The sequence below is a fragment of the Seriola lalandi genome, unplaced genomic scaffold (assembly GCF_002814215.2).
Source record: "Seriola lalandi dorsalis isolate HSWRI2012SDOR001 ecotype SW California unplaced genomic scaffold, Sedor1 jcf7180002054470, whole genome shotgun sequence".
Lineage (NCBI taxonomy): Eukaryota > Metazoa > Chordata > Actinopteri > Carangiformes > Carangidae > Seriola > Seriola lalandi.
The window spans coordinates 3,079,678-3,095,059 of NW_019525023.1; the positions used below are offsets into that span (position 1 = coordinate 3,079,678).

The 15,382-nt window shown below is 42.8% G+C and overlaps 1 protein-coding gene across 6 annotated transcripts in view; it reads left to right on the forward strand.

Moving 5' to 3' along the window:
• Positions 1–15,382, forward strand: part of sipa1l2a (signal-induced proliferation-associated 1like 2, genome duplicate a) — an 80,501-nt gene that overhangs the window by 30,439 nt on the left and 34,680 nt on the right. For all 6 annotated transcript variants that reach the window (XM_087175474.1, XM_087175472.1, XM_087175473.1 and 3 more), the window contains exons 3-8: positions 3,608–3,741; positions 5,023–5,211; positions 9,738–9,912; positions 10,151–10,254; positions 11,422–11,579; positions 12,255–12,831. In XM_087175474.1, the coding sequence (XP_087031600.1) occupies positions 3,608–3,741; positions 5,023–5,211; positions 9,738–9,912; positions 10,151–10,254; positions 11,422–11,579; positions 12,255–12,831 (1,337 nt within the window). The remainder of the gene's footprint in view (positions 1–3,607; positions 3,742–5,022; positions 5,212–9,737; positions 9,913–10,150; positions 10,255–11,421; positions 11,580–12,254; positions 12,832–15,382) is intronic.

The following is a 15,382-nucleotide window of genomic DNA, read 5'->3' on the forward strand; positions in this document are numbered from 1 at the left end:
TGTTCATAGATTATACAGTGACGATACAGGAGGTTTTGGATGACCCACTGTTGGGGATTATTAAACTTTCCAGGCCAAATCCATTTCCTTGAAACTAGACTATGGACAATGCCGTGTGAGAGCAAATGGAACAGCCTCCGCTAGTAGGGTCAGATATCTTGATGGCCCAGTTATTTTTGTAGGGCCAGATGAAATAAGTTCCAGAACAATAGCAGGCCTGTGTTGGGTGTGAGGGTGTGTGTTTCACTTCCTCGGGAGAGGAGCGGTCATGTCCTCCCTGTGATATTGCTCTGAACCCTGCGGAGAAGCTCTGATTAGTCATGTGAGAAGAGAGAGGTGAGTGAGAGGGTGTGTTGCAGCTGTTCCCCGTGGGGGCCGCAGGGGTGTGAGGACCCCTCATATGAAACTTTGGGGTCAGCAAAACTACGCCAAGGTCCCAGCTCCCCTCATTGAAAAACTTATGTGACTGGCGCTGGAAATACCAAGCTGACTGCGGCCCATCACCGCATTATACATATCTGTTATTCCTACTGTCTGTGCGTCTGTGTTTGCTGCTCTCAGCAGATTGAATTACAAGTTCTTAAGCCCCCAAGAAAACAGCTGCTTCACCTTTCACACTCACAGATGCTCGAACCTCTTCAAAAAGATACTTTGTATTAAAACATTCCTCTTTGCGACAGTGTGTAACCTCACTCGGGGCTTGATATCTCCAGTCAAGGTTAATGAGACCATTACGGATCTGCTCCACTTACAGTGTGTTTGAATGTACCATTGAGGTCACTATGATAATCATTTACTGTGAAATGATGCCTCACTCACTACTCATCCCAAAACAGGTGTAGTTAACCTCTTTGTGTGATGACGCAGGTCATTGTATAATTGAAATGCCCCTTGTTGCTGTCAGCTTAGATTTGATGTTGTAGTTTTCATGGTAGATGCCTTTTCACAGTATGTGGATCGAGCCCTTGCCCTTTTTTCACAAGGTGTTTTATTGGAGAGACAAGTCTGTCATCACCTCCACTTCACTGCCACCACTCGCACATGAAAACGGGCACATATCCGCGCACACGCTCGCACAAAGATGACCACGCGTCACCACTCTAGGGCAAGCTTTTATCAACCTGGGCTGAACATTGATCCTATTGATTGCCTGAAGCCCTCCCTCTCCCAGGCAGCCCTAATGGACACAATGTTTCATCCACACCCACAAGCTAAGCCTTGTTACGTACAGGGTCAAATATTATGTGTGGGTAAACAGAGATATAGAGGCTAATGTAAACCATGTATGGAAATATGAAGCTAAAATAAAGTTTTGGAGCTGAAATAAAGTTTTGGAACACCAAGAATAAAAAGTAAAGACATAAAGTCAGTGTAGGGCTTTTGGTAAGTGATGAGCGCCAGTGACATGCTCAAGAAATGTGTTGACAAAAAGCTTTCCTCCACACCCGACACTGTCTCCCTCACTGCGCCCCGTCACTATTCGAATGCCGAGTGGCCTCATATACATAGCAAGCCCTCCTACCACCATTTGACCTTATGCCTCACAGAGCATTCCCCCTCAGTCCACTGTCCCTGACAAGCCATGCATTCCTCAAACAGTTAACCCCGCGTTGCCTCCATACAGTTCATTTATTATTCATGCTGATACGCTTTTTGCCCCAACTTTATTATCAAAGTGACGAGAACCAGCATATTTACATTGCATGCTCCACACAGCCTGGATGCATTGTCTAAACGTCTTCCGAAGTTTCTCTGCGAATGTCAGTGCTCTGAGTCCCCGCTGAGGTTTTTCTTTTGTTGTCTGCTGAATCCTGGTCTTTCTCCTTGGCTTTAGCCGGGATTAGGGAGTGTTTGCTCAAGGCAAAGCTCTGCTCCTGTCCATGCTCTAAACACACACGCACACACACGCACACACACATGCCTTTATTAGACTAATATTATAATTTTGTACAGTGGTATACATTTGGGATACTCTCATTCAGTACTGTATTTTGAGTGTCTTAGTCAGGCACTTATAATGAATCTCAAATTGAATACTTTTATTGCCAATACAGGAATTAATGCTGGTCCTTGTAATGCTTAAAACTAACAAGACTAAAAGTCTGAAGCCCGGCTAGTGACCCACCTAGTGTTCATTAGATTTTTCATTATACCCCATAATAAAAAAAAAAAACTGCTGGAAAGACCAAACAACATATTGATAATCTTAACAGAAATTAGGCTAAAAAAACCCAGAAGCATTATTATAATCAGTACATTTCATGGCAACCAGTCCATGAGATTATTGTTAATTTACTGCACAAATTAGCATCTTGACCTGATGCTGACAAAAAGGGGAAATGTCATCGAGTGTCCACAAATGGAAAGGTACTCATCCTGCAGGGGTCTTAAAGGTCGCAAGGAAATTTAATGAGAATCTGCCCACCAGAGTTTGACTTTTTTTGTGTACACCGGAGAAGGGAGGGGGTTACCAAAAACACTGGGAGACTCTCTGAGTGCCATGAATATGCTCAGACAATTTCCTGAAAATCTGTCCAACAGCAAATAATTTGTCATAGATCAAAGTGTTTGAAAAAGGTAATTCGTATTCATACTAAATTCACTGTCATCTAAGCAGAATCGAACAACTATTCATCAGTTGAACTGCCACTAAATTTTCTAAAACATTCTTATTCTTTAAAATGTCATCTTTTATTTGGCAGCTTATATAAGTTGTTTTGTAAGTCCCAGAAATGCCAAAAACGGTTCCTTCCACTGAAGGACACAAATACTTTGAAGGAACATCCTGGTGTCTTCGTGGTCTAACGCACATACCATGTAACCACTTTGTCCTGGTTTATATGTAGCTAGGAAACTTTGCCTTGTCTGTCTCACCCCATATTTCCTTCCAACCTGCACAGTCAGTTATCCAACAAAGCAATATGCCATTAAAACAAAAACTAAAACTTGAGCGCTGTATGATTTCATTTTAACATGGTTGGTAAAGCCAGCGGTAGCTGTCTGTCTGTCTGTCTGTCTGTCTGTCTGTCTGTCTGTCTGTCTGTCTGTAGTGGTGGATGAGTCCAGAAATACAGGTACAAAAAACATTCCTTACGTTCTCTTGTTCTAAGGTGTGTGTGTTGGGATCATAAATAAATCACTTTGGAATAAAGATATGAAAGATTACTGTTTTTTTTAATCAAATCCCAAATTGATCTTTAATACTGAGCAATGCTGAACACAAACATGTCTGTGTCTGTGATATTACTTTGTTCAGCATGTGTCTGTATCGTGAGAAGCAGGATGGTGTGTGGAGTATCTGGGTCAGTGATGGGTCAGAGTGGGTCATACTTTCCAGGGCTGTATTTTAATTCAGCTATTTACTTTTTAAATCCCACTGCTATCATGACAAGCCAGTTTCTAATCCAAAGGGAATCAATTTGAAATCTCCAAGGGAACGATAGTGCTCTCTGTATTCAGCACCGTAGCTCGGCCATGCTCAATCATGAAGAAATTAATATATGCACTCAGTAATGTAGATTCATATTCTGTTGAACCAAAAGCAAAAGAAGCTGATGTCAACAATTAATGTGATGCTGAATTTAGATCTTTCTTGTTCCACCTCCAGAGCATCAAAACTATTTCGGGGTGGATGACAATCTGGGACCTGTGGCAGTCAGCATCCGCAGGGAGAGGCTGGACGAGGGGAAGGAGAAAGATGGGATGCAGTACAACTATCGGGTCACCTTCAGAACCAGTCAGGTAATTATAATACGCTGATGTGCACTTTTACTGTTCTGCTTAATGTTTCTATTCAGTATAGAACTGTTATGGATGTATGGGAGGGGAAACCTGTGTGATTTCTATCATTCCATCAAAGAACTGTTTACTAGCTAGAACACGCTTTTAAAGGGTACTTGACATATTTCTCCTATATTGCGTTCAGCAGTCAGGGCTCAGTCAAGCAGTAAAAGAACACAGGAATGCTTCAGTACCCCTGAAAACAAGTGGAGGCTTCTCACAGCTCTCCGTTCCCAAATCTGCCCCTTGCTCCCTAATGTGTCCAGTGATTCTGTGCCAGTTGTATCTCAGCTGGCCAGTCATGCAAACACTGATGCAGTCTATCAGAGTCAGTGTGACCGCCCTTGCTTGCTCACACACTCGCACGCGCATGCACACGCAACATGATTAATCCACAAACTGAGATGCACTGTCTCACTGTCCCTGGTGGTACAGAAAGCTCTCCTTGATTGATGCTGGGTGGTCTCATCCACTGAATAATTCAGGTGCAACAGATGCGTCAGGCAGGGAAATGTCACTGATATCTAGTGCCATTCTTGGTTTAAAGCACCACTCCCACGATGAAACAATGTATCTGGGTCATGGTAGCCCTGCAAGTAGCACGCAGACAATGTTTTAACTCCCCAACCACTGGAGCATCTATTTGCATGTGCTCCCGATCATTTAGCCTCGGCGCTCTCTGCCTCTCTCTCGCTCTCCCTTCCACTCGGAGTCTGTTAAGTAATCTGCTTTTTAGAAAGCCTCTCTATCGGACAGCCATTGACTGCTGACATTCATGTCCGCAGGCTGTACGGGAGGAAAATGGATTTATGGAAGAAAATGTGTCTGTCATGTTCCAAACAACAACGCAGGGTTAGAGAGTGGAGGTTTTGAAGCTGTTTGGGTCAATGCTTACTGGCACATTAATGGTCTTAACAGTAAAACACCACTTAACATCTTGTGCTCAGTTAGCCTATCTTAATTATTTAGAATGTGAGTTCCTAATGCCTTCCAGTGGAGCGGTAATGAAGCCATTGCCCTAAATAATAAGCCATAATATAAAAGGATATCATCGCTGGCTCACACAGCAGCCACCATGTCAGCATGGTTCTCATTTTGGATGGCGAAATTAATCCAGTCTGGTCCACAGATGTATTAGAGAGCATACTCAGATTAAACACATTGTACAGGGGTACACTAGGACCTCATAAGACATACAACAGACTTAATTAACCGGATCACCATCTTTTTTTTTACTGTCAGCTGACCACACTCCGCGGAGCCATCCTGGAGGATGCAATTCCATCCACGGCGAGACACGGGACGGCCCGTGGCCTCCCGCTGAAGGAGGTGCTCGAGTACGTCATCCCTGAACTGAATATCCAGTGTCTGAGGCTGGCCCTCAACTCCCCCAAGGTCCCAGAGCAGCTCCTGAAACTTGATGAGCAGGGGGTGAGTTCCCTGAGATGTCCTCATGTCCTCCAGGATTTGTTACCTTCTAACAGGGCTAGGCTAGCTATTTCCCCCTGGTTCCAGTCTTTAGGCTCAGCTAAGCTAAGCTAACCTACCACTGATTATAGTTTCCTATATAAGAGGCAGATGTGAGAGTGACATCAATCTTCACTTCTAACGCTCAGCAAATAAGCCAAGAGTTAATTAATTGAAGGAAGAGAAAGGTGTTACCTCTTCTCTCTCCCCCCACACATCTTTCCCAGGTGTTTAATTTTGAAGCCATCACCACCATATATCTTTGTTATGAATAATGTTTTGATTGATTGTATGAATATTATGGTATAGATTTTACATTTAAGGTATATCTGTCTGTGTGTCTGACATTTGCAACAGCTATAGAAGGAACCTGGGGAGGGATTAACTTCAGATCGCAGGAACCTTTGTTCCATATGTGGGCTGCTTATTATAGATGAACACAGGCTGCCAGGTGGAGGGATAAGACAGCCAATATCACACTTAAATGGAATCAATACGAATCCCACACTCTCTGCAGCCTGCATCGACTACTTTGACATACTTTTTTGTGCTAATAGGACACTCAGGCAGAAGCTAACTCACTTTTGACAACTTACTTCATCTGAGAGCAGGTGATTTGGTATTCTGCCGGGATGGTGGAGGATGTCATCTTGCATTATCTCTATTTGAATAAAATGGCTATTAGTGATATGGGCTCTCTATATTCACAGGTGTCAGAGATGGATTCATTGTGTGATCTTGAGGCCTTTATTTTCTCATCTAATGAAACTGCAAGATGGAGTGCAAGGAGTGTGGGGGATTAGCTGGTGCCACACTGCTTGTCTTACTATCAGCGAATTGGCTGCTTATTACTGTAATTACTTTCATCAGCATGAGCCCATCCTTCCAACTGACAGGGGAAAGGTTCTTATAATAGAAAGTGTCAGCCACGTCCCTCTTGTGTGTGAAGACTTTGTTACGCACATAAACAAGAGCAGCGTAATGTCCTCTCTGAAGTAAGTTGAATACACTTAAGAGAATGACAGACATTGTGTATCCTGTTATCGAAGAGTAACTTTCTAAGTAAGTGCTCTAGGAAGTTTTTCCTGCCAGATCTCAAGGAGCTGATACCAGAGTTTGTTCACCTGCCATACGACTCTCCATGCCATTGCTATGAGAGACTGTCTGCAGATACAGACTGACACTGACACACAGGAGGGAAAAAAAGTAATGTAAGAAACTACTTTCAGAGGAGGAGAGCCCAGGCTAAGTGGGGCTTAAAGCTCTTCCAACTGGCACTTCTCCTCGCAGACCTCAAACCAAACGCCCAGTGCAGGCCAGTTTTAAATTTGGACATCAGTATTTTTATACACCCCTGTTTTAATCATTAATGTTCTGCTTGTAGCACAAATGCTCAAGTTGTCAAGCACCCCGTAATCTACTTTTTTAACTATGCTGGACCTCCAACGCCCCTGTAATGTGTTTATCTGAGGAAGCTAATGTCGGACAGGAAGAACCACAGCTGAGTGGTCCGCCAGGACTGTTTTGTTTGTTTGAGTGCATCTCTACTGCACGTAGAAATCTTCATTTAGGCCTCTGATGTTGTGTGTGTGTGTGTGTGTGTGTGTGTGTGTGTGTGTGTGTGTGTGTGTGTGTGTGTGTGTGTGTGTGTTTGTGTGTTTGTGTGTTTGTGTGTGTGTGTTTGTGTGTTTGTGTGAGAGAGAGTGAGAGAAAGGGCTTCTTTTTGTGTGAACAGTGAAACCGTGTCTGGTGAGTGAGAATATCCTGGAGCAAGACAGACTTCACAATATCCTCATGATCAGTTTGGCAGAAAGAATCTCGCTGAAAGTGGTGTTGTAGACTCCGCTGTAATGGCCCTGGATGTAAGAGGAGAACAGAGCATATGTGAATGTATTTTAGATCACATTGTAGATCATAGTGAACTGACTGTGAGCAGATGTGCTGGAAAAGGCATTAAGCAGTTAATCAGATTTTGAGAAGTGATCTTAGGTGATAGAAATCACAAACAATACATTTTTCCGAGAAAGCCATTGATATTAAATGTGTATCTGTTGTTTCCATCTAAAGACTAAAATCTGGAAAATCACTAAATTCTTGTTCAGTACAAACACAGTTTAGCAGCTGCATCAGTTTTAAAATTAAAATGGTAATTTTCATCTTTGATTTATAATTCTTGATGATAAAAGAAAGGATATGAACAAGATAGAGGTCAGTCTGATGGTGTGTGATGGCTTCTAGGAAATATAACTACAAATGTAACTTACCTTCCCAGTAATGCTTGATAAATTACCTGTAACGTATAGCTGCAGCGCTCTGTACAATACAATGAACAAACAATAAATGCACAACAGTTGCCACTCTCCAACACTGCTTTTCGAGCTTCACAGTGGTGTTACAGTGGTCTACAGGTAAAGGCTTTTCAGGACCATAAATTGCTTCGTAAGTGAGATTAGTTTCACATGTTCAGATGAGTAATCTACCTCCTACCGTGGCTGTTATTGCAGCATAAAAATCTCTTCTCCCTTATGTAAATCAGTCCTCATCATGATATTGAAACTTGAGGATTAGCTCTGTGAAATTATGTAGGAAGGATTTTTTCCCCTTCATTTATTACCCACTTCCCATTCCTCTTTTTAGATGTGGAATTTGAACACTTTTGCCCCAAAAACAGCAACCAAAAAAAAATCTATGTGTAATGGTGCATGATGATCGTAGCCAGGTTTTCGGTGCTATATTTTGTATTTTTGCAGCATCGGGACACTGCAGATGTCATGGTGATGTGTGTTGTGTTAGGACACAGCTGTATCCCTCAGGTGTGTCTCAGTACTCTCTCAAGGGGGAACATTGTCCTCATTTCTCTCTCTGCTCATTAAGTATCTTTCCATCTTTGCATTTTTTGTGAAAGAAGAGAGGGGGTAGCAGTTTTCAACACCCTGCAGCGCTGGACAGATCAAAAGAGGGGAAAACTTCGCAGAAAAAGATAAATAAAAAGAGACAAAATTCCTCCTTTCCAGCGACTTACGCTACTTACTATTTTTTGTCAAGTTCGATATTTTAGTGAATCACAGATCCGTTAAATGGGATACAGCTTTTTTTTTATGGCTGCTCTACCTTAGCAGTAGCTGATGCCACCAAAAAAGACATCAAAGGCGGTTACACAAGCTTCACCCCAGGAACATTACTCATCTGTATATGTGTTATGTACCCTGATGTGCTTGCACTTTTCAGGCAGCGACAAATTCGCACCAAAGGGCAATCTGATTGTCCTTGCCGTTGGCCTGTCTGTTAAGGGGAGCAGGAGGTTAAGTGAGCCCATATAATGCAGGACAAAAAAATATAGAAGACCACATCATTGCACATCATGCCATTTCCACTGGGCCTGATGGTATAATAGCTTTCCGTCACCGCAGGAGCTTTAGTGGAGAGCAGACAGCCTGATAGAGGAAGTCACCATGACAACGGTGTCAGGAGCGCACCGGGAACTGATAACCTGTAACGGAGGAAAAAGACAATTCCAATTTGTTTCAGTGTATAGATCATTCTTTGACTTTCACATGCACAGAAACCCTCTTCGTCTTCCTGTACTGACACATTGACCCCGGGTTACGATCAAGGTCCTGTCTTCAGCTGTGAATATTGGGCAACAGGTGCCAAACGCAGGAAGCTATTTTTTCATCTTTTTTTTTTTTTTTTTACGCCTTTAACTCTCTTTCTTGGCCGGCATCTGGGAGCTGTAAGCCATAACTGCCATAAATAAAAGATTCATGTTGGTGGAGAGGGCTCTCGCTCTCACCGCGCAAGAAGAATCACTCTGGATGTTTTATTTCTTCCTGTCTCTTCGTGAGACAAGTTCATATCAGACCTGTCGTTTCTGGATGATATTAATGCTTGCAGTGTAAAGCTGTGAGATTTGCCTGGCTTGTGTGTGTCTATGAATATTCCTCTTTGTGAATAAGACATCTATATTTATTGAGGCGCTCTTTGTTGACTGAAACAAGAGTATTATTTGAGTTGGGGAGATCAGTGTTATTTCCATTTAGTTCCTCTTACCAGTATTTCACTGCAGTGAATCTTGGCCAGTTTTGCTTGAGGTGGTCTTTTTTTTAAATTTTATTTTAGAAAGGATTAAAATGCTGTTGCTGGCACTTTCTAAAGTTTTCTGCCATAAAGCAAAGCTATCCCGCTCTATGTCTGTAATTCACTCCCTCGTTGCTCTACAGCTGCTCTTAAGTAGCAGCTATTAGCTCGGCCTGATTTATGCTCTGCTCTGAGCTCCTCGGAGTTCACAGCCTGGCCTCACAAAAGGGAATTTCAGCTCTCTCCTAGAAGGGTTATGAGCTCCTTCACATTAGCTGTGAGATGATGGAAAGTGGGCACTCGCATGCTTTGAGTGCATAATGTACAGTATGTATGAGTGTGGCGTGTGATGTGTATCAGCAACAGGAAATGACACTTACTCACTGAGTGTCTGTGTATGTTCCTCATTCCAGCTAAGCTTCCAGCACAAGGTGGGAGTGCTCTACTGCAAGGCGGGCCAGAGCACAGAAGAAGAGATGTACAACAACGAGAGCGGTGGACCGGCACTCGAAGAGTTCTTGGATTTGCTCGGTCAGAGGGTGCGCCTCAAAGGCTTCACCAAGTACAGGGCTCAGCTGGATAACAAGAGTACGATAAAACACACATCACACACACCAAACTAAACATCCACAAACCCACACACTTCAACTCCTGCTGATTGCAGATACTCTGCCCCCTTTTCATATTGCTTTTTGGGGGTTGTAATGTGTTTTTAGGCCTACATATCTTAATCTTGATTTCTGTTCAATGACATCATCGGCTTATATAATTCAATGGCCTTTTGTAATAAGTCCTGAGACCTTGACTGCTCTGTTCTGTGTTACAGCCGATTCCACAGGCACACACTCTCTCTACACCACCTATAAGGACTACGAGCTGATGTTTCATGTGTCCACCATGCTCCCCTACACACCCAACAACAGACAGCAGGTCGGTAAACTCCACACTTAATGCTTTATCCCTTCCTGCAGACCGCCATGTTTGCTTTTCTGTATGGTGAGCCGATGTCTGATGGTGGTAATAAGTCCCCGAGCAGCTTCCTTTTAGGATATCTTCAATCCTGGCTCCTGTCAATCTTCCCCAGAGGCTCATTTTGCCACGGTAATGACCTATCAGTTGAAAGCACGAGCATTGCTATGGTAACGGTACCCCATAGTGGGATTTTAATCAATGCATCCCCAGGGGCTGGACCTGATGTAGTATTAGATGGGCCTCTGTGTCTGTCAGCACTAACAAGTAGAATTAAGTGGATGTAGCGGTGGGCCGACGAGCGATGGCCCGATAAAGCCGTGATTACTGCAAGGTTCATCTCAGTCTCTGCACTGCTTGTATGGAATTACTTTTCGAGTCCATAATAAAACCTGTGGGTAGAACCCTGCAGTGATATGAGCAGTGGACATGCTGAAGGAGATGGGAAGTGAGTGTGTGGAATCAGGCAGTATCCACAGTGAAACACTGCCATGTGAGTCTGAACAGCAGGATTTAGAGATTTCCTTTCTGCTTTCTTTTCTCCTCCTCCAGTTGTATTTCCTGAAGTGGGATAGTTTAATTTTTTTTTTTTTTTTTTTTTAATTCCCTGCTGGTAATCTTCCAGAAAGCCCAAAGCAGAGCTCGCCCCCACTCATCCCTTCATCCTTCCCAATTCCCCTCTGTACCCTTTTAATCCTGCTTGTTTCAGGATCTGGAACTTTATACCAGCCAGAGAGTGAGGTTAACTATCTGCACAATACAATAAACAAGCAGGTACAAAAGGGTTGGTTTCCTGCTTGTGGTGCTCGTAGAGATGCCACAGACATCACATTAGTACAGTGGTCTCATGGAGAGACTGCCTTGAAACCAGGGAAATTGAGGCTGCACAAACGGTGTCCTTCTGCAGATCGAAGACCAGTGTCTTACTTGAGAGCTGCACAGGACTTTGTTCAGCAAAACTCACATAGTCTCACTTTTGCCTGCAAGAAACTTTTTTCATTCTAATTTGAATTTTAAAGAATAAATGTGTTTTTAAAAACTTGCACTCCTGAACCATGTAATTATATGCAACCTTATACTAAATGTCTGTCTCCTTGTTTTTGACTCCATTTCTCCTTCTTTTTATAGTTATTAAGGAAGAGGCATATTGGCAACGATATCGTCACCATAGTATTTCAGGAGCCCGGGGCCCTTCCTTTCACTCCAAAAAACATCCGCTCTCATTTCCAACATGTGTTTGTCATCGTCAAAGTCCACAACCCCTGCACTGATAACGTCTGCTACAGGTAAATAAAACAAGCAGGCACCACGCCTGCAAGGCTCTCTCAAAGCTATTTTACTCAGGCTGATTAAAAAAACAGAAGGAGAGGAGAGGGAAAAAATACAGCATCTGAATTTGGTGGAATTGAGTCAAATCGCCAAATATTGGCAGGTTTCATCGTGGGATAAGAAGCTGACTAATATCCTCAAGATAATTTAGGGGAATGTGTTTATCTTTTGATGTGCTTTGCATAAATGTCTTCGTGCAAAATGGCTCTACAAGAACTTTTAAGAGCGCTTAATTTGAAAGAATAATAATAATAGCCTGCTGAGTGCTTTCTGTGGTTTCTGTCATGACTTAATAATAATGTGCGGGAGTCACGAGGCGCTTTTGATCTGTTCAGTGATGATACAGTTATTATCTTCAGAGACACCTTGAAATTATGACTTATGGCTCTGTCCTCGAGTGTTTCTGAAGTCAAGACAACTCTTGTTAATAACATAGCATTTGCTTAACAGAGCAAGATTAGTCTGAACTCCTCTCAGTCTTTCCACCTGAAATAATTTCCCTGAAAGCCATATAATTTCAACACTTCAAATGGCTGCTCGTTATTCGTACAGTTCAATACTCCTTCACTTCTTTTAGTGTCTCTTTTCTATCACCAATACATCTGATTTATTGATTCCATCCTGTTTTCCAGCGTGGCCGTGTCCAGATCTAAAGACGTGCCTCCATTCGGGCCCCCTATTCCCAAATCTGTAACTTTCCCAAAGTCAGCAGTTTTCAGGGACTTCCTGCTCGCCAAGGTCATCAATGGAGAAAATGCCGCACACAAGTCAGAGAAGTTCCGAGCCATGGCGACTCGTACGCGGCAGGAATACCTGAAGGACCTGGCAGAGAACTTCGTTAGCACTGCTACAATTGACTCTGCTGTCAAATTCAGCTTCATCACCCTCGGAGCCAAGAAGAAAGAGAAGGTGAAACCCAGGAAGGACGCACATCTGTTCAGCGTGGGAGCCATCACCTGGAGTGTCCGTGCCCGGGACTTCGGCCAGTCGATGGACGTGGACTGCTTGCTCGGCATATCCAATGAGTTCATCGTCCTTATTGAGGAGGAATCAAAAAATGTGGTCTTCAACTGCTCGTGTCGGGATGTCATCGGATGGACCTCAGGGATTATGAGCATTAAGATCTTCTACGAGCGTGGGGAGTGTATCATGCTGTCTGCCCACGACAACTGTGGAGAAGACATCAGGGAGATGGTGCAAAGACTAGAGGTAAGACCCTTAAAGACTCAGCTGTAATAATTCTGTTCATCCTTGAGGTCTCAATGTCTGCTGGATTAGAGACTCATCTGATCCTTTGTAGATTACTTCATGCCCATGTCTTCAGTAACAGCGTCAAATCAAATCATACAAAGAGATTTCAGAGAACAAAAGACAGATAATCAGTTTTTTAACATTGCTTCCCTCTCACAGAGGGAGTAATTCACTCTATGTTTGCACTGTGTGTGGTTAATTGAGGGTTTCGTCTTAGTTTGACATCCAGTTTATTTTTGATGTAATGAGCATATTACAGTAAAAAGAATTAAGCCATCAAACCAGTGGTGTGTCAAAAACAGTTTTAATGAATTGGCCAAGTTGCACGCAGGGTTGGCATTACTCAAACACTACGCACTGCACTACACAAACACGACACACTGCACTACAAAAACACTACACACTGCACTACACAAACACGACGCACTGCACTACACAAACACTACGCACTGCACTACACAAACACTACGCACTGCACTACTGCTACACAACACACTGAAGGATAAAAAAATATCAAACTTTAGCCTCAGTATTAGCCAAATAATGTGACACCTTTGCGTGTTCAGCCACATTGCAGTTTTTGTGCACCAGGAAAGCACTATAGAGAGAAAGCTGCACATTTTCAAACCACTGTCTACCGAGACTGTACCTTTCTATACATGCTGCGTTCATCTTTGCCTGTTGCTCAGTTCACTCTTTTGGAAATGTCAAGACAACATGTGCTTCGGTCTTCTTTTTGCTCTCCTTTGCTGGGTCAACACAGTTCTTGCCTTGATGAGCTTATCTCTAAGACCCTGTTCAGACCCCGGTATCAACATTCATTTCAGGTGATCTGATGTGTCCAAGTGTCTCAAAGTGCAGGTGTGAACGCACCCAGGACGCATTGAAGATGCATTTGACCACATTTGGAGGTGGTCTGAGCTACAATTTTTTAGCAGTGTGAACACAAATGCATCCTGGGCCACATTGAAGGACCACCTACTCAACTGACATCCTCTGCCACAGTCTGATTAGTCCTGCTACAGTTTAATGAACCAACAGTATTTTACTATTTCAATTGGCTTAAACATTATTTCTTTGTAGAGCTGTGTGCAGTACATTGATTCACTCAACACCTCCTTGTCTTTCTCTCTCTCTCTCTCTCTCTCTCTCTCTCTCTCTATCACACATTGACAACGGACCCGTCTGTCATCCGGACTGGCTAAAGACAACAACAAATACGTGTTTACTTGCATATAGATTGGGGAAGTGAGAACTCATCCAATCACATACAGAGACACACTTTAATGCTAAGTGTGAACTGTTGCATTTTGAGCTGTCCACTTGTGATTGGATCACCTGAGAGGCATTTTAATGCCAGGTCTGCACATGGCCAACGCCGTGTCCAACATTTTGTTTTGTTCTTGCTATTGCAGCTTTATTGACCACTGATCAAACAGCTTTTATATGTTGTATATTGTATAAAAACCTCCTTGAAATAGTAGCAAGAATGAGAAAGATACAGCCCGTCTTTGTTTCAAAAAAGAGTTCACTAGTGTATCTCACCTAGAAACCGACCTATAAGTAACTTCCGTGAAACAGGGAATAATAGTCTGTCATCAGAACTGCTCAGTAAATTTATTATTATTGTGTTTCACACAGAAGCTGCATGGCATATGAGGGAAAATGGCTGCCTTTGCTTTTAAAGGTGCAGTGAAGCATTTTACTTCAGGATAGCTGTGGTCTCCCTGTGGTGAAACAATACATACTACAAATATTGCTCTTGCCATTGTATCTTTACTACTTACCACAAACCTTGTTATTTTCATCATTATGTCAGCAGAACTGATGCTTGCTTAACCTAAATACATCCTGTCAAATCTCATGTGCTTCAATTCCACGCAATTTTATCTTCTTTCCTTGTCGTTCTTGTAGTTCTTTCCCACAACATTGTAAGAGCATGGCTTTCAGAAATAACCCAAAATGCACTTGTGTTCCTGACTTCTTGCCCCTGTCCATCTGGTCCTCTTTGGGTTGTAAAGAGACCTGAATGTCATCTGAATGTGAAACTGTAAAGTGAAATCGACAGTCCGGAGAAGATTATAGACCCCCTGTTGTTAGCTTACTTTGGCCCAGAAAATGTGACTCAGCAGAGATGTAAGTTTGACCGTACAGTCAAACTTACATCATCACCATACAGTCACAGATGTCCTGCTCTTCATCAGGATAAACCATTATGAAACAGCAGAACATTGTCAAAAATTAACCAAAGCCAGAGCCATTCCCTGTGGCTGACATTTCATTTAATGGATGGAAAGATTAGCGATGATGGGATTTTGGCTCATTCTTATATTGTCTGGATGCAGGTACAGGAGGAGGCAGCTTAAACAGGGCACCAACCCAGTTTTGAAGGGGAGGAGAGGAAACACAGGCACTTTTTTTTTTTTTTTTTTTTTTTTGGGGTCTGACTAAGAATAGAGGACACTTGGCCTCAGACTACTTCACTCCTATTCAGAGCTTCCATGCAGTC